The 24,162-nt window shown below is 41.0% G+C and overlaps 1 protein-coding gene and 1 long non-coding RNA gene across 3 annotated transcripts; one reads left to right on the top strand and one right to left on the bottom strand.

Moving 5' to 3' along the window:
• The first annotated feature begins 659 nt into the window (after positions 1 to 659).
• LOC310682484 lies at positions 660 to 17,174 on the top strand. Its single transcript, XR_014513907.1, has 4 exons — positions 660 to 823; positions 6,580 to 6,682; positions 7,919 to 7,986; positions 8,891 to 17,174. It is a non-coding gene; the product is annotated as an uncharacterized lncRNA (long non-coding RNA).
• Positions 11,797 to 24,065, bottom strand: OIP5 (Opa interacting protein 5). Of its 2 annotated transcripts, XM_083451212.1 has the most exons (5): positions 23,731 to 24,052; positions 22,585 to 22,651; positions 21,487 to 21,606; positions 19,958 to 20,039; positions 11,797 to 18,493 (listed from the first exon to the last, which is right to left on the bottom strand). In XM_083451212.1, exons 1-5 carry the CDS (start codon positions 24,002 to 24,004, stop codon positions 18,335 to 18,337), a joined length of 702 nt encoding a protein of 233 aa, XP_083307338.1. In that variant the 5' UTR covers positions 24,005 to 24,052; the 3' UTR covers positions 11,797 to 18,334. The 2 variants fall into 2 exon arrangements, with proteins under 2 accessions (XP_083307338.1, XP_083307339.1); XM_083451213.1 differs by lacking the exon at positions 21,487 to 21,606 and having other exon boundaries at positions 23,731 to 24,065.
• Between the last annotated feature and the right edge of the window lie 97 nt (positions 24,066 to 24,162).

Here is a 24,162-nt window from a genome sequence, read left to right as displayed (position 1 = left end):
CCTAGTTTAATTTGCAGGACACCCAGAACTAAAGCTGAGAGAACTGTCTAGCTTGTAAGTGGCAGGGCCAACCCAAGACATTTTGACAAACCACAAAATGGCACCCTCCCTGCCAGTGAAGAAGGGGTGAGTGAAGATCTAGACCAGAAACGGGAGGAATCTGCTTGCCTGTCTCTGTGCCAGAGGCGGTTGCAGCACCTTGCCTTGTGGGTGGGCCTGGTGTGTTTAGGATTGAAGCCCGGTTATAGTTCCCTATCGGCCCATCAAGTAAGATCGCCTATTGTACACTGAAAGATCCAGCTCTACATTCCCCATTCAGTTTGGACGCGCTCACTTGAGAAAATTAGTGGCAGCGGGCACTGAGCGAGGAGGAGGAGCAGCTGCGGGGGGAAATGTAACAGAATAAACAAAAGTACAATTTCCAATTTGCGCATTCCCGCCACCGCGCACAACCCCTTCCTTCCTTTAGGAGGCGTCCTGAACGACTGAGTACACCGAACGCCTAACCCCCGCCTCCCGCCCGTCCCACTTCTTCAACGCGGCGATAGGACTCGCGAGGAGGAAGGCGTATACCACATCGCGGTTGGCCAATCGCCTCTCCGTGTCCAGCCGTTTGGGGAAAGCCTACCCAATGGCAACCCAAAGCGGAGAAGTGAGTGACAGGAGAGCGGCCCACTCGGTGGGACCCGCGTTCTGTAGAACGGCCGCTGCGTCGCCCTGCGCCGGCCTCCCATTGGGCGCTCGAAGTAAGGAGGGGAAGATGGCGGAGTGAGGGGGAAGGAAGGAGAGCGCCGTGGGCTGCGGCCCTGGGGCCTTAACTGAGGTAAGACATGGCGGGCTCAGGGGCTTCGGTGGGGAAGGTTCGTGGGCACGAGGGCATGCTGGACAGAAAAAACCAGCCTTGAGCTTGGAGCTCACTTGGTGAAGCCCGTCGGTTGAGCCGGCCGGAACCTGCTCTCTCTTTACGTGCCCGTCCCGGTTCTGTGCCGCTGGAGAGAGACAAGTTCTGGGGTCCGGAGCTTATTCTTATTACCTCAGTTCTGGCCTTTTACCTCATAAGGGGCCTCCTTCCTCCTCCTCGTCCGGGGTTTGTGAGGGTGGAAGCAGCTCGCTTTTCTCTGCCTCCAGAGCCGCAAACTTGTGAGCCGGCTACGCCTGGAACGAGGGGGTCGAGAATCGCTGCGTGGCCTCGGTGGCCAAGCCAGGGCGACCCCCCCTTTCCCCTCTCCCCTTCCTCCCCAAAGCTGGCAGTGAGCGAGGGCTTCTGGCGAGGCCCTGGACGGGCGAGGTGCTCCAGGCACCCGGCGCTGTGCAGCGGCCAAGAAAGAGAGAGACAAGGCACACCGCCTCTCTAGTTCTCGAGCGGGTGGGGTTGGCGAGGCATTGGCTGCGGATACTTGGGCCTCACTGGGCGTCCCAGTGGCGAAACCATCGCCTGCCTTCTTCCCAGTGTTGAGAAGTGGGTTGGGGGTCGGCGCGCATTTTCCAGGGGGGTCCTCTGTAGCGCCTGTGTTTTTCGAGGGAAAGCTGGAGTTCGTCGTGCCTGCAGCCGACTAGCCCGGCCTCTAGTCATCGTTACTGCGCAGGGCCGATTATGTGTCCCATTTTCTTTCTTGAGCTGACAGGGGTTCCAACTTGAATAAAATATCGTGGGGACCAGGTAAGCCCCACCCCACATAATCGATCACATGACGCATTTCCCACACGCTATTTGAATGGCGATGCCCGTCAACTTTGTGGGGCCCCGGCCCCCTCAAATATTTTATTGTGGGGTCCGAAGCCCCCAGGAGTTGGCTCCTGTGAGAGCTGTATCTCTTGTTGATTCAGCTCCCATTTTCCCTTGTCTTGCACTTCACAGCTTTCATGTGTCTGTGTGTATCAGAAATAGAACAAGCCATATGTTTTTGTGGGGATCAGGAAGGCTTTTGCTGTCCTGTTTCCATACTCGTATAAGTGGACATATTTATTTCCATTATTATTTACTTTTTCTGTGAATTTTGCTTTTTTTAAAAGAAAAATAACCCCGGGTCTTATTTGCTTCTTACAATTCTGTGTTTAATAAGTAACACATACAAGCAAGAGTGACAGATCAGCTGTTTTCTTAAAGAAGTTAAGAAATAGGAGCCCATCTGCAATAAAGAAATAAATTATGACTAGCTTTGGAAAAAACATTGAAACATACACTATGAACAAGCTGGCAGATCTTATGTAGAATTGCTGGTGAGCTTCAGCAGATGGCTGGAGTGCATTTTGAATGCATTAATTTGTATGCACTGTATCCATTACTATATAGACAAAGAGCAGCTGCATCATATTGAAGCAGATACTGCAGAAATATATTTTTTTTAATTACATACTTAGGAGATTCTATTTATACAGCTGCCAAAATGTCTTTGAATGGAAAAGAGACAGATGTGAAGAAATGGAGGTCTAATTCAAACGGCCCCAAGTAAGGGTCTATCATTTTTGGCGAGCTTTACTGGCAGAGTCAAAAACTGTAGTTGCCAGCCCCCTTCTCTATGAGCCAAGCCCCTTTCAAGCCTTTCCCAAGGGAAGAACTAGTGGAAAGAATGCCAGGTTGCTGTCACTGCTTGAAAATGTCCCAAACCTTCAAGCAACAAATCAAGCACCCTCCCAAGGGAAGGGCCTGAGGGTAATGTGGCCAAGGCATGCAAGCCTTTCACACAGTGGTACACAACGTACTCCACCTGTCTTTCCCAAGAGAAGGGTGGATGGGGAGAGTAGCCAGTTGGGTGCCACTGTTTGAAGGTCCCCCAAGTGCCTTCAGGCCAGTGGCGTAGCTAGCCACTTGGGCGCCGTGCATAGCAGGGCAGGGTGAGCAGGGCACAAAGCCAGAATCCCAGCGCCTGAGGTGTTACGTTCCGCTCAGGCGTCCTGCAGGCCCGCGTTGCTCTTTCAAGCAGCGCAGAGCCTGCAGAAAGTCTGCCCAATGCTTCCCCATCAGCTGGAGGGTATCGTATTTTTTGCTCTATAAGACACACCTTTTGGAGGAGGAAAACAAGAAAAAAAATATTCTGAATCTCAGAAGCCAGAACAGCAAGAGGGATCGCTGCGCAGTGAAAGCAGCAATCCCTCTTGCTGTTCTGGCTTCTGGGATAGCTGCGCAGCCTGCATTTGCTCCATAAGACGCACACACATTCCCCCTTACTTTTTAGGAGGTATAAAGTAAGTCTTATAGAGCAAAAAATACGGTAATTGAGAGGGAGGCAGTGGGCAGAGGCCAGTTCCACAGTGCTTTTTGGGGCATCACGGTGTCTGCAGGCACCCAAGACACCATGGCTCAGGTGCGCTGTGGGCCCAGCACTGCTCGTGGGGCAGCTCGTGCCAGTTGCATCCTTCTCAGCTGCCCTCCGGTGGCTGTGGGGGATGCAGCAGCTTGGCGCCCTGCAAGCACAGCCCTGGTCCGCACTGCGCTCTGGAATGCCTGGATTTGGGTGTCACCTTGGGCTCCAGCACTCAACACAAATACACACCCCAGCTTCTGGCAAGGACACTGGGAAATACATGGAAAAGATGAAAGCACTAAAAACTGTTATTTTGCCAACCCAAAAACCTGGGTGTTAGTGATATAGACATTTCCCCTGGAAAAAATTAATACCAGCTTTGAAACTGCCTTATTTGATAGATAATTGCTAATTCATTTTATAAAGCAAAGCAATGCATTTTTATGGCCTTTCTGACACTAATGGGACTAAAATTCTAAAACTGCTGATCTCTTCCTAAGTCTATCTCCATCTTCATGTCATCTTTGCTGGCATGACACAGACACCATTTTGCAGAGCTGGTGGTTGCTGCGTTGAGATTGGGCCTTGATCCAAGGCAATGGGATATTACGATCGATATATATATATATATATATATATATATAGTCCAGTAGCACCTTAGAGACCAACTGGGTTTGTTCTTGGTATAAGCTTTCATGTGCATGCACACTTCTGGATATATGGACTCTGTTCTGAAACTGTATGCCATCAGTGATCCTAGCTACATAAGTGACACCACAAACTTTCTGAGGAAAATACAATCTTTGAACAGGTATCTGAAGAAGTGTGCATGCACATGAAAGCTTATACCAAGAACATACTTAGTTGGTCTCTAAGGTGCTACTGGACAATTTTTTTATATATATTTTGACTGCGTCAGACCAACACAGCTACCTACCTGAATCTAGAAGAATGGAATATTACGTTGTACTGATATTGCAGCCATTGCACTTGAGTCTCAGCGGTGCTGTTCCATTATTAGATCTTGCTTTAAATTAGATGAAGTACAGAAATTTCAATTCCTGTAACAGCCCTTTACTGTTGAGTACTGCCAAAGTACCTGTTATAAGTAATTACATTTTACTATCATTCACTTCATTGGTTTTATTTACTATTTTAAGAAAGCAGATTAAAACTGCTTGGTACTAGAATCATTATAGCTGCTGACTAAACTGTGTCCTATTCCCCTGCTCTGCTCAGTGCAAAGTGATTATTTTAAAACATAGCTTCCAGTTTATATTTTGCTGAATGGAGTAGGGAGATAGAGTTTCAGATTCTTTTTTGGCCTTAGTCTTATTGATGACAAAATTCTGTAAATGAAGAACCACTGTTCTGGGAAATTGATTTGCATCACAAAATAGTCCTGGGCACCCCCTTCCTCCAAGCTTTACATAATGCCATGTTAGCATCATGATAATGTATTAATGCATTAAACATTTGAGTGTTGCTGTTCAGGGTGAAGGGGATTTATATTATTAATTGGGTGAGTAGACAACCTGCTTTGTGAATGTAGCAGTGATTTCAAAAACACAAACCTATTTTTAAATCTTGCATTACAGTTTCAATACCTTGACTTGCATCTTCACCTTCCAAGGGTTTTCATGTGAGTTGGGTATAATTCCATCATGTCACTGGAAAATCTTGCATTATTTTGTTATGAAAATACTCTCAGATATGTGGAGAGGTGAGTAGAACTGAAAGTAGTACATATAGCAGCCAAGTTCTCCCACTCTCCCCTTCCTACTTTCTTATTAGTTAAGTAGCTCAGCATTTCAGTTACTGTAATTTATCATGAGAATTGTCAGAGAATTTAAATATGCTTTTAAAATTTCTTGAGTAGTTAATGCGGTTTGATTTTTAAAATGAAATTTCAGAGTGCAAGATGGTATGAGAATTTAAAGACCATCTTAAATGGCTAGAAATTTCTAAAGGTGCTCACACTTCTTTGCCTTTAAAAATATTGTGTATTGCAGAAAGTGAATAAGCACCAGAATGCTGCTGTTTGTGTGTACCGGGTATATGTGTGTGTTTAATTGTATGATGAGCACCCCTGCTCACAGGTGATCCATCATTCTACTGCTAGACTTGTCAGCTTTGCATTCTTAAGACCCGAGTGTAGTCCTTCCCTTTGAAATTTAATTAGAAACTGCAGATTTTCTGATCGTCTCTATTTGAAACACTCCATCCTTTCCCCGAGAATTGCATATTACTTGATTAGATAGTAATTGGAGGGAAATGTAACCCTTTGTGCTTCTTTAGTTATGACTGCACTGTTATAAGCTGTTGAAGAAATGCAGAGGCTCTGAATGAAAAATGTATTCATTTGAGTATTGCATTTCTGACTGCTCAGTGAAGGCTAGGCAAATATGATCTTGATGAATTATACCCTGATGTTAAATGCATTGGCTTGAAGATAAGAGCTCTTTGATGCAATACACAGCCCGCTACCACTGTATGGAGCAATCAAGACAAGGTCCAAAGAAGGAATTGTAACTCCAAGCAAACAGTGGAAAGGTACCAGGAAGGCAAAATCAATTGGTAGCTCCTGTGCACATGTCCCCAAGCGTTTGGGATTCGCCTGTACCTTTTAGATGCTGTACATTTCAGAAGTGGTGTGCATACTTGTTGGGTTTTAGAGACTGTTGTAAATCATGGTTTGCCACTAATCATGATTAGAAGCTTCTGGTTGTGTCACATTTGCCAGGGGCAGGATGAGAACAGGAGTGTGCAAGTCAGCTTCTTGTGGCATAGTTAGCATTGCATCTACATAATCCCATTGATTACAATGAGCACTTCTATTTATTCCTTAAGACAAAACTTAGGAGATAATTTCATGCCTCATCTTGAAAGGACATTGTCTGTTATACTAGCAGACTGTGCATTGTCATCATGATTTATATGGGTTCTGGCACCTCTTTGGTGCGTTCCAGCACCTCTGTAGCATTGCAGCACAGGGGCACATTGCTCAGGGCTGCGCACCAGAGGCTGCAGGTAGCACTGCACTCCATGTTGAGCAACTGAGGCTGTGAGTGGCACAGTCTCCGGTGCGGCGCAGTGGCAGTGGGGTGAGTGGGCAAAGAAGAGAGCCCCTACCCCCCAAATGGTCACCAACTTTGGCTGGGCACTCCCCTAAGAAAAGCTCAACAAGTTCCAGCACATCTTCCTGGAAGAAAAGCCCTGGGTGGATACTTTTTTCAATACTAGGAAACCCAGTATCTTTGGCTAAGAAGAGCAACATGTGATACATTTTTTTCCTGTGGCCTGAACTTGAGTTCCTTTCCTGTTGTGTGCCTAGGTCCATGCATGCACCATCTTGATTGGCAGTCAGAATAAGAAAATTATCAGAAAGCTAAAGGCAAGAGTTCCTGGTTATAATTTATGCAGCCATAAAGCAAAAGGTAAGTGTTGGTTTAACCCTTCTTTGGATAATATGAAAGCCGTTTGCTGCCTAGCATCCTAGGAATAGTGTTTATGTTATACGTTAAGCCTGCAACTTACACACATTTAACTACTGCGCATTAAGCTTTACCACTTGGCAAAATAATAAAAATAAGTAAACGGAGGTGCACATCCAGGAAAAAAGACTTTGGCAATTGCACCCAATGTGTTTTGACTATACAGTGGTGCCTCGCAAGACGAAAAGAATCCGTTCCGCGAGTCTTTTCGTCTTGCGGTTTTTTCATCTTGCGAAGCAAGCCCATTGACGGATTAGCGCTATTAGCGCTATTGACATTTTAAGGGCTAAAAACGGCTTTTTAAGGCTTAGGGGATTAGCGGTTTTGCTGTTAAAATGCTTTTAGCAGCTTAGCGCTTCAGAAAAAGGGGTTTTGGAGCGGGGGGGAAAAAAAAATCAAAATTTTTCGTCAATTTTCGTCTTGCGAAGCAAGCCCATAGGGAAATTTGTCTTGCGAAGCGCCTCTGCAAACGGAAAACCCTTTCGTCTTGCGGGTTTTCCGTCTTGCGAGGCACCACTGTACATGGTTTTGACTTTAGGCGCAATTCCTGGAACATAACCTCCAGGTAAGTTGCGGGCTTACTGTTCTTGGTTCAGATGAGAGCATACCATTTGGGGTTTTAATAAGAAACTTAGTAGTTTTGTTGACAACTCCCTTCTCATGCAGTTCTAAAACCAATAACTATAGTTATTAGTAAAAAGTTTAAAGATCAAAAAAGATTAAATATTTCAAGATATAAGGAAATGTAATTATATTAAGATATTAAAATTATGACAAAATTAAATTAAGACAGATGGAAGGAATTTGCTGATAGAATATATGATCTGGAATACAGAGAAGGAAGGTCTGGGGAGGTCGGAGAAACAAGTTAATGCAAAGAATATAATGAGGATAAAAATTGTTTTTATTTCTTTTTCTATTTTTCTTTTTCATATTTTTTGTTGTTTTGTGTTTGTATGTTATTGTATTTTTCTACTGTTTGGTGTGTTATGTTTCACTTTTTGTTGCTTTATACTTATTGTAAAACCTAATAAAATATTTATTAAAAAAATAAAAATAAAACCAATAACTATAAATAACCCCTTCCAAAATAAAGACACCACACATGAAAGTTAGCTTTTTATGATATTGCTTGACTGATGTATGATTTTTAAAAGCTCTCAATCTTTTCTTACACAGGGGAAAACATTCTTGTGGTTGCAGTCAAAGAATCAGGAGTCAGAAAATTACAGTAGTCTTATGCAACAGTAAGTAAATACGGAAAGGTGGTGTTAAGCTGAATTGACAGAAATTATTTCAGGTCCTTGGATAGAAATCTATAAATGTATAAAGTTGGATAAAAGTATCTGGGTGTTTTCCACTACCCACTTGAAAGTGTTTTTCCAGCAGAGGAGAAGTGGAGTCTTGGATGTGTTTACACTGCCCTGCTCGGTTACCTAAGTGGGCTCGGCAACGTCTCTCCAAATTCACTTCCTGCCAGCTGGACTGCAGGTTGACAGTTATCACTCTCTCTCACTAGATGAATGCATGGGACAATGGCAACCCAGATTTTCTTTTTCTTTTTTCTTCCATCAGTCTACCTTTCTGTGCTCCCCCCTTTCTCCATCTTAGGAGGATGAATCTGCCAACCCTCTCTGGAGTCATCCAACTAGGGGGGAAGGAACCTGGGTCTCCCATTTCCCCTCATGACATGAAACCGACTCATAGTCTAAGTGTGCTGTATTGAAATTATGAAACACTCACCAACTGCTCACAGTTTCTGTTTATTCTCTGAAGTTTTCTTCCTCTGGCAATCTTTTTATTCCATTGCAATATTTGAATTAATTAGCATTTATCCCTGAAAAAGGCTTATTTCATACAGCTTGAATGATGTACCAGGTAGACTTCTAGCACTGCTTGTATATAGCATTGGCCACAGCAATCGGGATCTGTTCTTGGTGTGTGAAACCTGAGGGGTCCCAGAATAAGAACTGCTTGGAATACCATGGGGGGGGTGTCACAGGCACTGTAATTCACCTGTAAAACAATTCCTCCAAATCTTTAAAAGTTCCAAGGTTCCCATAAAATGTATATGTGAAGTCAGTTTCAACTTAATTTAGAGTGAAATTATTTTCTCTTTTAATTAGCTAATTTGTGTGTGTATGTTTCCAGGTCCTTTCCTGTCGACCCAACACAGGCTGCTAAAGGAGCTTTGACGGCTTCTGGTGAAGAAAACGCCTTCCTTTATCTCCATGAGGGAAAATGAAGAAGCACTGCTTATTTTCTGCTCCACTCCTTAACATGAATTGGAGATGTAAAGCCTGTATTATAGAAAAAATACTACTGTCCTTTCAGAGCAACTGAAATTAATGGCTGACATTTCACTGAAACATGCAAACTTTTTGTTCAGAGTTTTTGCACTCTATAAATGATTTTGCATATAGATAGAGGCACAACCCTAATTTGATTGGCATTTCCCCGCTTTCAAACTACCTTGGTAAAATAACTGCCTACTCGCAACATAGCATTTAGAGAAGTGAGCAAATTGATATATCCTTGGAACTTGTTACACAAACCTTTAAAGATAATATTGTGCAGAAATAAAAGGATATACAGGTGTACTTAAAATGAGGAATAACTTCTTAAGAAGGGAAAAAAACAGCTTGCGAAATTGCCCTGTTGGAATTTTTCTCCTTTTAAAAGAAGCCAATTTATAGGTGTCCATCTTGATGCCATTATGTGAAGCAGTTGAAGCACAGTAGCATTTAGTAATTTTGTTCACTGTTTTGAGTAGACTATTAAAAAACAAAACTTGCATATATAAATTTACATAATTGCTGGAAAGGAGAGGTGATCCTGTGAGTTGCTGCTTTTCTAGCAAGATCCTTCCCAAGGGGTTGAAATCTTGAAACCAAACCCAGGAGCAATGGGTTTTACATGGTATCCTCTGTCTTCCTAGGGAATTCAGCAACAAAAGGAAGAATACCTTTCTCCAAGCTTTTACCCAAAGGCACCAACTGATAGTGTAAAATATATGTGAAATTTCCCACCAGTTGGATGAACAAAGACAACACATGCTCAGAAAGGGCTTCTTCACTAATTCTGTGGGTCACTGAAAGTTAAGGTGGAAATTCTGTTTCTAACATGTTTACAAAAAATGCTTTGTCTCAATTGCACATGATTCATATAGGACATTTTCTTTAGCATGGAATAATAGCTGATTATTAGCCACACCTTGCGAGGGTAGATTGATTCCTGGTTTTAGAAAAGCCTCCCCCACTTCCTTATGCTGAAGCCCTCAGCACTGCACCTTCAGTCTTACTGAAAATGTGAGTTTAAAATCTGCCAATGGCTTCAAAATATTTTCCATCTGGGTAAAAAAATGGGAGTGCATGTTATAATGGTCAGTCTTGGTTCTCAACATTTTTAGTGCTACTTGATGTCTGGTGTGAGGTAGCAATGGCAATATTTCCTGTGATGGAAAACAGCAGCTGTTTGGGGTATTTAATAGTTTTGAAAGAAGCATCCCAAGCTAAATACTGGTATTTGCTCATCACTTAATCTTATGTTCCTTTTATATAATAAAAGATTCACATAAATACTTAGGAAAGCTTATTCAGATGCTTTCCTTAATTCAAATCAGTTTTTTAAAATGGAATGTTTAATAGATTATTAAACAGGTAAATATTTGTAACTGCTAAACATAATCAGATTTATGACTTGGGTCAGCTTGCTGGGGGGAAATTGTCATGGTTATCATTTAGATTGGCTTTGAACTATACTTAAATCCTAATTCAAATAGAAGTCCAGAAATAAAAGTAGTTGGATTTCCTTCTATGTTCTTCTGAACAGGAATTCCTGTTTAATTTATTGGGATTTTAGATATAGGGTTAGGCTTCATAGTGAAACATTCTCTCATTCTGGAACTGAAAATTCAGAAGACATCAAGTGTAGTGATGATTTGCTTCTCTATCGGTAGACTTTATGTTGTCTTCCCTACGTACTTCTCTCAGATTTAATTTGTAAAAGAATATGCTGGCACAGTGAAAATGTTTAGTTTCCCTAAATTGTCAGGATAGATATAAGAGAAAGTGGCCATATCAGTTGCACAAAATTCCAGCAAAGAACAACTCCCCCATCTCCTTACCCTCAAGCTCCCCTGACTACATGAGGACTCAGTTTAAAATCTTGGAGAAACAAGTGCTGTACATGGCCCAAGAAACCCATTTGTAGTACTTCTCCTGTAGCATCTTAAAAGTACTGTGTCAAGGCAATACTGCCTTAATCTTTTTATTTTACATTTTGATCTGCATCTGTTCATGTTGGCAGGAAATCTTTCCCTTATGAAAAACAAATACCGGGCACGTGCAATAGTATAATATATACATATAAATATATTTTAATACTTGTGGACAAAATGTTACAAGTTGTTTGAGAACAACAAAATCACCAATGTCTTCCATTTTGAGATGTGTATAGTTCCATAAGCATTAGTGCTTTGTAGCAAAACTGTAGTGCCATGTTAGGATCAGTGCATGAGCCTAGTAGTACTTTTTTTACAATTTCAGAGTGACAAATTAACAAGGCTGATGGTGTAATTCGTAAGAAACTGACAAGATTATGGTTATGGGCTAAGGATGCAGTGTCCTTTCTAGGCAATGATAGCATATATTGGTGAATAAAATCAGTAGCATGAGGAGTGCATGGATCTTGAATCTGTAAGCAGGTAGAAGTGCACTTCAAGGAAACTACAATTGAAACAGTCCTTAACAAATCCTTTTTTGAGCAAATAATATTTTGCTTCAATGGGAAAATTCACTGATCTCTTGGACTAAGAAGTTTCACAGATTTAAGTGTGCATAAGGCTAATCTTTGCCGCAACATGTTCTGTTCTCCATTCAGAAGAGCCTATAAACTTTTATTCAGTTACCCACTAGTTGCATATTTGCTCATAAGTACCCTTATGTTAGAGCAGCACATCATCTATCAAGTTGAAAAAATGACTAAATTACAAATAATAACACTGCTACTGCTATTCAAGATTGGTAGTATTCATTTTTGAAAGCAAATGATTCTCATTTTTCTACTTCCATAGAAAGCACCTGAAGGAGTTTGCTGTTTTAAAATTTTTTAAATCATTGCAGTACAACTATTTGGGTCACTAAGATGTCTCCCTGCTTATATTATCAATTTGCTTTTAGTTCAAATAAGTGAGATCAGCAATTCAGGCACCTGATTTTTCTGTGCAGATCCTGTCGTCTGGACTGCTGTGATTCTGTTTAGAAAACAACTACTTGTAGCTTAAAGAGGATACTGCATCTTTTTCTTGGTCTTGTCTGTAAATGGCTACTTTGGTAAGGAAAAAAATATTTCTGGTTTTGGTTTACCATTGGCTAAAAATTCATAGGAAACATTTAATTAACCACAAAACAAGAGATCTATGTTTAAAGGTCTCTGCCTATTCTCCCTTGAAATTTGGGAAGGTGGGTTGTTTACAAATGAGCTGTGAGGACCTGAGCTCAGCCAAGGTTCTGTTGGAAAGAAATGTATCTTTCCCATTGAATGAAATAGTTTTTAGTGCTTGGGAGAATCAATTGATGGAAAAATACCTCTGAAACTGGAATGCAAAATAGCACAGTATGTAGGGGGAAAGAATCCCTGATGCAAATAAAGCCATAAGATGACTTAATCAATAGAACTTTAGTAGCAATAACTGTTTGCATGTAATAGGAACTACTTGCATTAGCAAGTATTGTATAGTAGAATAAATGGTACTAACCAAATAGGTTTGTGGTGCTCTGTGTTGCAGGGAGTTGCCTGACATGATGAGTTTCTCTTTAAAATGTTAGGAAATTCCTCAAAGGAAGTTGGCACTTGAATGCTTTATTGAGGAGCCTGTTTAAAACTCCTGCATAGCCCCCCCCCCCAATTGATGCAATTAGGGCAGAAACTTGTTGTGGTCATGGGCTAAAGATGTAGTGTGCATGAGAAAGTGGATGAACCCCTGCCCTCCTTAGATAGCATGTAGTTGAACTTCTGGTGTGAAAGGGAACTCTTCAGAGACTGTGAACAGGGCCAGGTTCAACCTAAACATGCAATTTAGATTTGATTGTGGAAACTTGTTGCCATTACCTAAAGCTGGTTAGATGTGTCAAATTTTTGAGGAATGTTGGCAAGGTACAAAGCATCCTAGCACCTAGCAAGTGTTGTGTCTCCTGAAAATGTTATTTTTCTCTTTAAAAAACCTTTTAAAAACTTGTACGCCTGTTACGTGGTTTCACTCTTAATTATAAAAGCTACTTTTGAGTTTGGAAGCTTCTATTCTAGATGGGTATGCCTGGCAATCTTACCCTCACCACTCTATAGAGTGCAGATCATACCTCTTTAAATGCAGCTTGCACTAACCTAGTATGCATGTAAGACCATGTAAACTGTAAGCCTAATATGTAACTCTGCCTTAAACAGGATTCAGCTGAAGTAGAACAGATTCATCTACAAGGTTGGGATGTATACTTGAAGGCTTTACCTTTATTGTTTTCCTTAATTGCAAGGAGTTATATCCCAGCTGGTGTGTGTCTGCCAATAGAAGGCTTTTGAATAGGGATCAAGGCTATTTTGGGTAGTTCCCCTCCCCTCAACAGCTGTCCATACTGTTCCAAAGGGCCCACCAATTCTCCAGGTCAGATTTGAGTGGGAAGGAGGAATCACTGAAGAGTGCCTCAACCCTTTTTCCACTGATGGCTCCACTGTACTAAAGAGCCTTCCATAAGCAGAATATGGCCAGAGGGTAGCCAGTATCTATCATCAGTCTGATCAACACAGCCATCTGTTCAAGTGGATGGAAGAAGCCCATATTCTAAAAGTAGAATTGATATATATTCTGTACAGAACGACCCCTATATATTCATTCTGTAATATGAGCTTTACTAATGGTTTCCAAAATAGTTTTGAAATCTGAATCAAGGAGACTGTCCTTTATATGTGAAAAAATAGTCAACAAAAACCTGTGACTATTTTGTCACAAAATATACAAGGCACTTTTTACTCTTTTCAAACAAACATGATTCTAGGGCTAAGGAAATTTGCACTTTGTTAACCATTCTGAGCAAACTGGCAGAATCTGAAAGGCATATCACGGCTATGCCACCAGTAGGACTTGCTTTGCTCTAAATTTATTTTGAGTTGCTGGTTTGCAGATACTTTTCAATTTGCAAAACTGGTGCTTGACTGACATAGTGCTGCTGCTACCCAATTTAATAAATAATGAACTTTTTAGCTTGGTATCTGGATGAGTGTGTGAGCTTCATACATGCAGGATTTGCTGTTGTGGTGCTTAGTCAGAAACATTTAGGATGTGGTTAACTGTTTGAAGATGCTTGGCTATCTTGCATAACCTCATAATGGAGAGCTTTGCTGCCTAGATCTATAGAAATGATGGGTTCTGTTACTCTCCAGAACAGCCTTTGCCAGCCTGGTGCCTCCAGATGCTTTGTGCTGTAGGTCCCCTCAACCCCAGCAGCACATCCAAAACAGCTGGAGGACACCTGTGAGAGGCGGCTTCAACAAATTGCACTTAAGCAGTTTGCACCTCAGTAGCTGTGGTATTTAAACTCCTGAAGGTTTAGCACTGAAATTTGTTTCCATAAGCAGTTAATGAGGGGAAAGATCTTTCTATGAAGTGACTCTTCATGTCACATAAGCAGCACTTGGGGTATACATGGTGTATACACCACCACCTCGCCTTCCATTTATTCTCCTAACAGCCTTTATTCTATCAGTGGAGAACAGGATTTCATTCTAAGTATATTAGTGCCATTCTTTATGAATGGTTGCAGGGGGCTCTTTTTTAATAGTCTGTCTCTATTCTACATGTGCACTAGTTTTTACGATAAAATCCCCCTTACTTGACTTCTCCCTTTTAGACCTTTTATTCTTGCTTTGCACTTTGAAGAATAGTAATTATTGAGCAGTAGAAGTCCAAGCACAATACATGGGTGCCAATAAATGTATTTTCCAAACAGGCTTCTGGGATATAGATGGTAAGTTTGCAAGTGGTAGCGTTGGATCTTTGCAACAGGATTTGGAGGCCTAAGCTGAACTGAATTTTTGTACCATGCTTTATTAAGGATTGAGGGTGGGGGTGGAGGAAGGACAAGGAGTTTATGCCCTCACCCTGTACACAGAAAGGCAATGAGTTCTCCCTGCCCTGTAATGTAGAGGAATGGTCAGCTAAGTGGTGCTTCCCAAAGACTACAGGAATAAAAGCTTAGTAGGGTATCTGCTGAACAAAGAACTCATTTGTATGAAAGGACTCTTATGACGGGAATGTGGAAAACAAAATACTACAGAATGAAAATATGTCATGTGATGGGGCAGGGGAGAATGCCCCAAGGTGAAGATTTCCTACCTAACTAGATGAGAAGAAAGCAGGTTTAGAGCTGGAAATTGGTTCTATCTGAGGGGGGCAGCAGGATGAAAGCATTCGAGTTTGATCACTTGCTAGTTCGTTTTAGATGGAATTGTCAACTTTCCCTAATTACAGCACAATGAACATTCCACAGAGTTTAGCATTTAAATAGTTGCAACTTATCTGTCCTCTGCTATCTTTGACAAACCCTTGGACGGCAGATGAGGTTGTGAAACTCAAGTATGGAAAACATACATGGAAAATTGACAATGGCACAAGCACATAGGCTCACAAACCAAGTCTTTTATAGAGGTAGTATTCTAATTATGCATGATTAAGATGTCTAGTGTTATAGTTATTACCAGTAAATTGATATATGCATTTATACATAATGAAGCAATAGGAACTAATATACCAATAGCTTGAACTTACTGCTTTGATTCTCAGATTTTGATTTTAGAGAACATTCTGTCTCTTTAAAGGAGGCAGAATGTACAAATAAGAGAAGCATGACACCAAAACTGTGTATTTGAAAGAGGAATCAGCAGAATGAGCCCTTTTGACCTCTTACCAGGTTCATTGTGTTCCCTTGAGCCTACATAATATGAGCATGGTTGGTGGTAAGATGGGTTTCTTGGCTGCTGCAATTGTACAAATAAAAAAGGTGCAGAGTTTCAGAGTACAGAGAAGGCACTAGATGAACCCCAAATAGGGCAATAGCAAAATGTTGTATGTAGTAGAATTTTTCAGGTAACAAGGAAGGAACCTGGATCACAACCTGTTGGCTGCAAATAAATGAGAATTTAGGTGGATGAAATCATTAAGCAGTCCTTACTCTTCAGGTATTGAGTTTAAATGACAGGTTCTCCCCGCCAGGTATCTCTCACCCTGTTAGGCAGCTATACCAAGATGAACTGGTTTCAGACCAGCATTAATATACCTTATAATAACTAATCTGAAAATGGCAAAGTTTTGCTTTAGACACAAAGCAAGGTAAAGCTTGCTAAGTAGGAGTGGAGCTTGCTAACTAGATTCAAGAGAGTAAATGGCACCCCCATAAAAAAATATTGGTTTAGTTACAAAAAAAGTAAAGTGGGTGCATTTAATGGTAGAATATATATGCTGAATACATATTAAGTAGAGGATGGTAGAAGCATAGCCCTTTTATCTAAACCTGGACTAGAAAATTATTTTCCTAATGTGAAGGTGCTGCTTAAAATAAACACTGAGTTTAAAGTTCCTTAACTAGATTATGGCTATACTAGTTTCTGCAGAGCAAGTTACAAACACTTCTTCATATCAAAGTTTGTTTTCTCATAGATCTGAAAAAGGGTTTGTTATGGCAAATCTGCATTTTATGTTAGTGGTTATTTTCCCAATCATTTATTTTAAGCTTGTTATAGAGGCCATATTTTTTACATTGCCAGTCTCAGTAATTAGTAGCTGCCAAATAGATGTATGAATATTGGAGACGTGAGTGCAGGCTTGTAATGACATAAGTTTGACTTCCCCTCTGATTTCATGTTAACATGAAAAGACTCCATAGTATTTTATCATTGAATTGTTTTCCCCAAACCCTGTCCCTCTTGTAGGTTGTGATTTAGGTCTCTGCTAATTAATTTCTTCTTTCAGAGCAAAGAAAAGATTGTCTTTGCAAATGCATAGGATAACTGATCGTAATAAAAGGATTGTGAAAGCTAGTCTGGGAAAATGTACAGAAACATTGTATAAATTTTAGAAGTAGGCTTACATTTTGTTAACTCACTTGAACAAGCAGAACAGACAAGGAAGGTATATGCCACTGCAAACTATTTACTCCCATTGCACAATTATGTAACAAATACCACAAATCTACCCATGTATATATCTGAAGATTTCCAAAAGGCAGCTTGCTTTTATATCTATGCATCTTTTGGGGAGGGGAAGAGGGTGTTAAAATTATTCTTTTGACACTGTAAACAATAATTGTTCAAAACTGAACCTGGAAACTCTGCACCTGTATACAATTTTTTAGCAATAAAGCAGCATGGGCTGAGAATGCACTTAAAATGCCATTGTGTCATTTATTCTAGGACAAACTCTTGAAACGATAGAAACGTAGGTTCACATATTTCAAAGTTTGCCTTCATTGTGGAGTAGGAGAAAGATGTTTAATCATTGCAAGCTTATGATTGCTGTGAAACCCCAGCAGCTTTTTAGCACATCTGAGCCACTTCATACTCATGTATTTCTCAACAATTATGTGATTGGTTGCCATGTGTTTTGCAGTGCCTCTTCTCCCTCCTCTTCCCAATATAGTGGTACCTCGGGTTACATACGCTTCAGGTTACGGACTCCACTAACCCAGAAATATTACCTTGGGTTAAGAACTTTGCTTCAGGATGAGAACAGAAATCGTGCTCCGGCAGCGCAGCGGGAGGCCCCATTAGCTAAAGTGGTGCTTCAGGTTAAGAACGGACTTCTGGAACAAGTTAAGTACTTAAGCCAAGGTAACACTGTACAGGGCTTTAAGTTAGCTGCATTGTTTTTTCCCAGAAAACTATCAGGTGGTGAAATGAATAGGAAAGCAGCGCCATCAAACATAAGCTAACCGGTCAGTCCATTCTGTCAAATTTGTGTCTACACCATTTAAACAGCACTGGAATGCACATCCTTACATTGGACTTGAAATTGTTTTTATTGTTAAATTGCTTTGAGAAGCAACTCATAAAATTAATAAGAGAGATACAGAAAAGCCTTTATGTAGGCTGCCTCACATCTGTACAACTTTCCTAACCTATGCTCCACCTTTGGTAGTTTAGGCAGCATTTTAAAAACCCTGTTGTTAGCATAGAATTCAACTGGTGTTACAGTTAAGAGTTCAAGTTCGATGAAATTTTAATAGTTTTTAAATTGACACTTTTAGTTTACACAACAGGTTACTGGGTAGACTGAACTGTCTCAAGCCAAATTTAAAATAAAATGCTGAATTGAAGCCACCAACAAAACTGTACAAGCTGTACATTTCCTCTAAACAGAGGCTGCAAATGCATTCACTGTATAGTTTAGGATAGTATTAACAGATGCAACAATTCCAAAAAAATCCAGTCAAAGACACACTGCCATTTTCAAATACTGTACAACCAAAACAGTGGTTGTGTAGACGACAAGTTACAACCTCATGTTCATCACGGCCAAATGCAGATATGTGGCTGCAGAAATTCTACCAGTTAGTTGTTCAACTTCTTCCTTGTTCCCCCAGATGCTTGGCCATGTAGTCTTGCTTTGTAGATCTGCTTTTCAGACATCAACTTCTGCTGGTTTCTTTCTTCGAGTTTCTCAATCAACCGTTCTATCCGTATGTGCGCTAAAACAAGGCTCTCCTTTAACTACAAAAAAATAATAATCACCAAGCTTAGATAAAACGAAGTGATGCAGAAAACCAATTATATCAGCCAAATCTTTGTCAGTGAAAACAAAAAATTGTCCAATATTTTAAGTCCAGCGACACACCTTGTAACTATGCATTTGAGAGGCATCTCTGTTAAAGGTGTGGGAGAAAATCAACATTGCACCAAGGCTATTCTGTCAGGTCAAGCATTTTGGCTTGCTAGATGAATCAATCCCCTTTACCTGTTTCGGGTGTTCTCTCAACCAAACACCCCCTTGACCCAATTATAGAGGGCACAGGGGAAGGAGGGGATGGAACCCCAGGGCACAAGCAGAAGTCCTTGTTCAGGGTATCTCTCATGTATCTTGGGGAAGTGACTAGGGCAGCTGAGCGCTCCTTCATGATAGCTCTCCAAACGTGATTGGCATGAACCCAGTATGCTGACAACCAATCCTTCAAACATCATGTAAGACAGTTTGTCATGTGCAGATTTGGTTCCACTTGCTCCTCACCTTTTAGCCCACCTCACTGGCCTCGGATGAAAGCCGCTACTGTCAGCTGTGTAGTCTGACACTTAATCATACTTGGGAAGATTTAAACTCAGATAGGCCCCCTATGGCCTACCATAGCTGTTTGCTAGCATGGCCAAGGGTTGCTCATCCCTGATTTAAACAGTTCTACTTGATCTAAAGAAATGATGAAGCTGTACAGGGCCTGCTCCAAACCTCTCCAACTGCACAGAATCCACTGCGGCAGCTATTTCATTTGGCATTGTTTTGAAAAGCTTGTTTATGAAAACAGGATGCTGTAGTTAGTTTCCAGAAAATATTTATAATTTAAACTGAAAAATGTTAATATTTACTAGTTTAAAGTATAAATATTTTCTGGAAACTAACTACAGCATCCTATTTTCATACAACCATGTGCTTGAAGGACCAACCATTATTAGCTAAGTGTGCCTGGAAGCTATTTCTTCTATTTCACAGACTTGGAGGGTTGCCTTTGATTTGCCAAGCCTCAAAATAGTTTGTGCCCATTATTATTACTAAAAAAGAGCCTATGTTTCTATGTTCCATAAATGTCTGAAAAACTGCTCTGACTACTCCTTTTAAACCTCAAAGTCTAGCATATTGTGCAACAGTCTATAAGAGAAATCCAGGTTCAAATTCTGCCCTGTCAAAGACTATCAGCACAATTCTATCTATGTCTGCTCATAAGTAAGTCATGTTGAATCAGTGATTTCAATGGGCCTTATACTCCCAGGTGAATGGGGTTAGGATAGCAGCCTAAAAAAAGTTCACTAGAGGCTCTCTGTTGCAAGGTTTGCAAAGCTAATAAGAGCACCTAACATGTTTTGTAATGGTACATATTTTTGTACATTTAGTCAAATTTTATCTGTCCAGTTCCCCTGTGAGAAGGGGGAAACAGTAGTTAACAAACACAAAAACAGAAGAACACTTACTTTCTGTACTTGTTCCTTTAGGCTCACAGGAGGACAGGTCATCTTTGAGGCTTCAATTGTGGTTTTAGTTTTTAACAAGTAACTGAAAAATAGGTTAAAAGACAATACATTTTGAAATTAGCTGATCAGTCATAGGAATGTATGAATAAAGGAGAAGATAAACATAATTTATATTGCAATTTTTCAGAATATTGTGTTCACTTTTTTCAACATTTTATGACTACTCCAGCAAGATAAATCTAAATATTCAAAAATGAAGATTATGAATAACAACCATTTAATAGTATTTTGCCAACATCCTGCTTTCACTGATTATATCCTAACTTGTGATATAATTTCCTGAAATTAATAGGTTTCCACAATCTCATATTGCAGTACAATGGTGCCTCGCAAGACGAAATTAATTCGTTCTGCGAGTTTTTCCGTTCTACGAGTTTTTTCGTCTTGCGAAGCACCGCTGCGTATTGACGGTTTCCCATAGGAATGCATTGGCGGCTTTAAAAAAAGGCGCAAGACGTTCTGTCTTGCGAAGCAAGCCCATAGGGAAATCCGTCTTGCGAAGCAACTCAGAAAACGAAAAACCCTTTCGTCTTGCGGGGTACCACTGTACATTTCAGATTCGTAACAATGTATTTTGAATGACCTAATTATTCAATATACAACACTTACTTTATTTTCAAGAAAATAACTTCTTGCCTCTCCTGTCCCTTCCTCAAGTAGGCTAAACTTCTGTGGTCATAGATCACTGCTGTTTTATAGCCAGTTTTAAGCCCCTTCACATAGCATATTCAAACCTCAATGCCTTATCATGAAGTAATGCTTAAGCTGCCGATCTGCAAGTAAATGTCTTCCACTGAAAAGCACCGTCTTGAGCTGCGACATTACTGTTTCTCATTCACAAATCAAAACACAAGACTGCATGATAATTGTTGTGTGATAGCAAGGCTATTCAAATCCCAGGTCAGCCTTGAAGCTCTCTGGGTGACTTTGGACCTGTACTTCCCACTAACCATATAATACTGGGCTGTTGGGAATCTAAACTGGAAGGGAAGCAGTCCCCTGAGCTCTTTGTAGAGGTGATGGGATAAAAAGGTGGTGGTGGTGGGACAATTAAGTGAAGTTGCCCTTAAGATCAAGAAAATATGAATGGTACTTTCCGGTGGCTAATTGAATAAATCTCCTAAACTTGTATCCCACTGGAAAATTAGTTTTAGATCAGCTCTCATAACAGCATGGTGTTACTATTGGAATAGTTATTTTCAGTTGTATAAACGCCTGCTTCTACCCAAACATTAGCTACATGTTGTGCTGCTGTAACTACCACAGTATAGTGTCTACAAATGATGCCATCAGCCAGTATCTCTTTTGGAAAAGCCTTTTTTAATCCTTTGCATGCCTTTTTATGAAACCTTCATGTATAAACTTATACAGGATGTCTTGTATGTGTCAGTTTGTTACCCTTCGTTTTACTGGAGTTTATCCGCATGACTTAACCATCCGATCAGTTCAATATGCATCTGGACACTAACCATATGATGTCATCCTTCAAAAGGCAAAAGAAGCCTCGCAGGTGAGCCAGAGGTTTTGAACAATAGAGTCTGAAACCTATTCCCGCTTTACATTCTCGACAGTACAACATGTTGTAGGTGCTGGGGAAAAAAGACCAGGTGGGAAGTCAGCATTCCATAATCTGCTTTATGACCAAACTAGGGGCTTCAGCCACCACAAGCAACATTTTTGGAATTTGCCCTAGAAAATCCAGAATTATTCAGTTATAAAAACCAAATTTAGAGTAACTTTTCAGAAGTATGCATCTTTCCATTAGTAGATAGCAGGCATAGGCAACCTCGGCCCTCCAGATGTTTTGGGACTACAATTCCCATCATCCCTGACCACTGGTCCTGCTAGCTAGGGATCATGGGAGTTGTAGGCCAAATAACCATCTTGAGGGCCGGGTTTGCCTATGCCTGGTATATAGCTTCCAAATTTACAGGGGAGAGGGGTGTTGCAAAAGCCTGTATGAACATAGTCCTAGTGATAAGAATCCTTACTACAGAATATGCATCCTTAAACAAAAGATGCTGCATTCACCCAAAATATTTACAATGAAGTCCTATGGGGGCAGCGGTGGGAGAATCCAAGGTGGATGAAAAAACAAATCGAAAGCTCTGCTGAGCTGGTAGGCAGAAAATTGGGGTGGGGAACAAGGAGGATGTTTCCGAATTTCTTCTTTCACTGGTTCCCATAACATCTTATTGTTTCCACAGTCAGAAAGCTAGAGAAAGCAGAAACCCTTCTCTGCCCAGATCTTTCTCTATCTATACTGTTCTAGGACCCCAGGATACCCGGCCCAGGAAACAAAGGAAAGAAGAGATGCAAAAAGAGCCATTTCTCAGAGACAAAGGATGCTCACTGGGAATGAAATAAACATTTACTTAAGCCAGGCATTTTATTTTGAAAAAGTACTAAAAAAATCAAGTCTGGCAAATAAAGTATTATTTATTTCATTAGCCACCTTCCCCAAGTCACATGCAAATAAAACAAAAAGGTGGCATAGGGTTTCAAGATATTCTTGCTCTTCTAAGCATCTGATGTAGTAAAATTTAATTAAAAAAACTACAACTCACCATCCTTTGAGGTCTCCCTCAATGCAGACCATCAATTTATCTTCCACTACAACATCATTTGTAACCTCTGAAAAGAGAAGCAGACCTCTTGCAGATTGAATAAAGCTAAGCATTCATCAATACATTACATTCAAACACTTTATTTCATTTAATATTTATTCAGGGACCTGTTAAGACACCTGTAAATTATTCAGATAGAACTCATAGAAACAAGACTATTTATCTTCATGCTTGAAAAATAAAAGACATCTATTGCTAGTGCTAGAATCACTGCAACATGCACTTTAGGTTTAATATATATTATTAAAGGCATATTTAAATTACTGAAGCATTTTACACAAGCTAAGATCTAAATTAAAAATGTCACTTTCAGAAATCATAGTAGAAAAGGGACTCTCACTGAAGATTGTAAAAGTGGATTCCTGTTATGATAAAAATTAATGCTGTACTTTGGAATTCACATCATTCTTTATTTAGATCATGGCTTGATGTTGATTTATTTAACATTGGTTAAGATTAACCACTTTATTGGTTTGGAAATAAAAGCTTCTTAAATCCTCATGGCTATGCCACATGAGGGGAAGAGGCAGGAATCACCCCAACAGAAGGCTCTCCACAGCTTATTCACATCACACTAAATTGGTTTAGTGTGTGAATGTGGCCTTCTCAGCCTCAGAATGGTTGTGGGAATAAGGGCAAGTGGAGTGTCATATATGGCCTGAGGTCCACATTCATGCTTGGCCAACCCTGTAGGGTCTCTCTCTCTCTCTCTCTATATATATATCAAAATCAAACAGCACCTGGCAGAAGACATCACAGAAATCATGAGCCACCGACCACCAACATTTTTCAAGTGGCCAGCGGGGGGGGGGTTGAGACCATCGGCTCAAATCTTTTAAATTCTATGTTTTGAGCTTCGCGCGACCCCTACACGAATGTAACAGGTGTAATGATAACCCGTGTACATTGTCACGTGCGACAACAATCCTGCGTGTATTTATTTGAACATCTGTGCAGCCTGACTGATGAAGAGCCCGGTGTAGCTCGAAAGTTCGCGCCTTTTCTTTTTCTAGAGAAAAGAAAGCGCCTTTCCCTTTTCGCTCCGAGGCTGCCAACCCAACACTCAGAAGAGTGTGACCCACTCACTGAAGCAAACGAGAAGGCGGAGCTTCTCCTCCTGGGCGCAGAGATGAAGCGAGTCGCCCAGCACCGAGCGGCAACCGCGGCACTGGTAAAGCACGCAGTCCTCCAGCCTGAGACTCCGGGAGCCCGGAACCCGCTCCCCGGGGTTCTCCGGAGGCTTTGCGCTTTGCTGACCATGGCGGCAGCTCTTCGTCCCGGGTTCCGCCCGATCCACCCTGATCACGCCTCCCAGTCGGGGCTCCTGGAAGAAAAGCTCCAGCTGCCGACGCACGGCCATGTTGCTTCCCGCCAACTTTTCAAACTTAGTCCCCACCCCCTTGGGCGCCTATTGGGGCAGCCCCTCATGACGCTGGCAGGCTTTCCCCCCCTCCGATTGGGTGCCGCTCTTACTCCTCAAGCTTTCCCCAACCAATCGCGTTTTCCACCCAAAGGGCG

Source organism: Podarcis tiliguerta (genome assembly GCF_965153285.1).
Source record: "Podarcis tiliguerta genome assembly, chromosome: 1".
Lineage (NCBI taxonomy): Eukaryota > Metazoa > Chordata > Lepidosauria > Squamata > Lacertidae > Podarcis > Podarcis tiliguerta.
The sequence above is the reverse complement of the archived record's forward strand: the minus strand, read 5'-3'. Positions and strand labels throughout refer to the sequence as shown.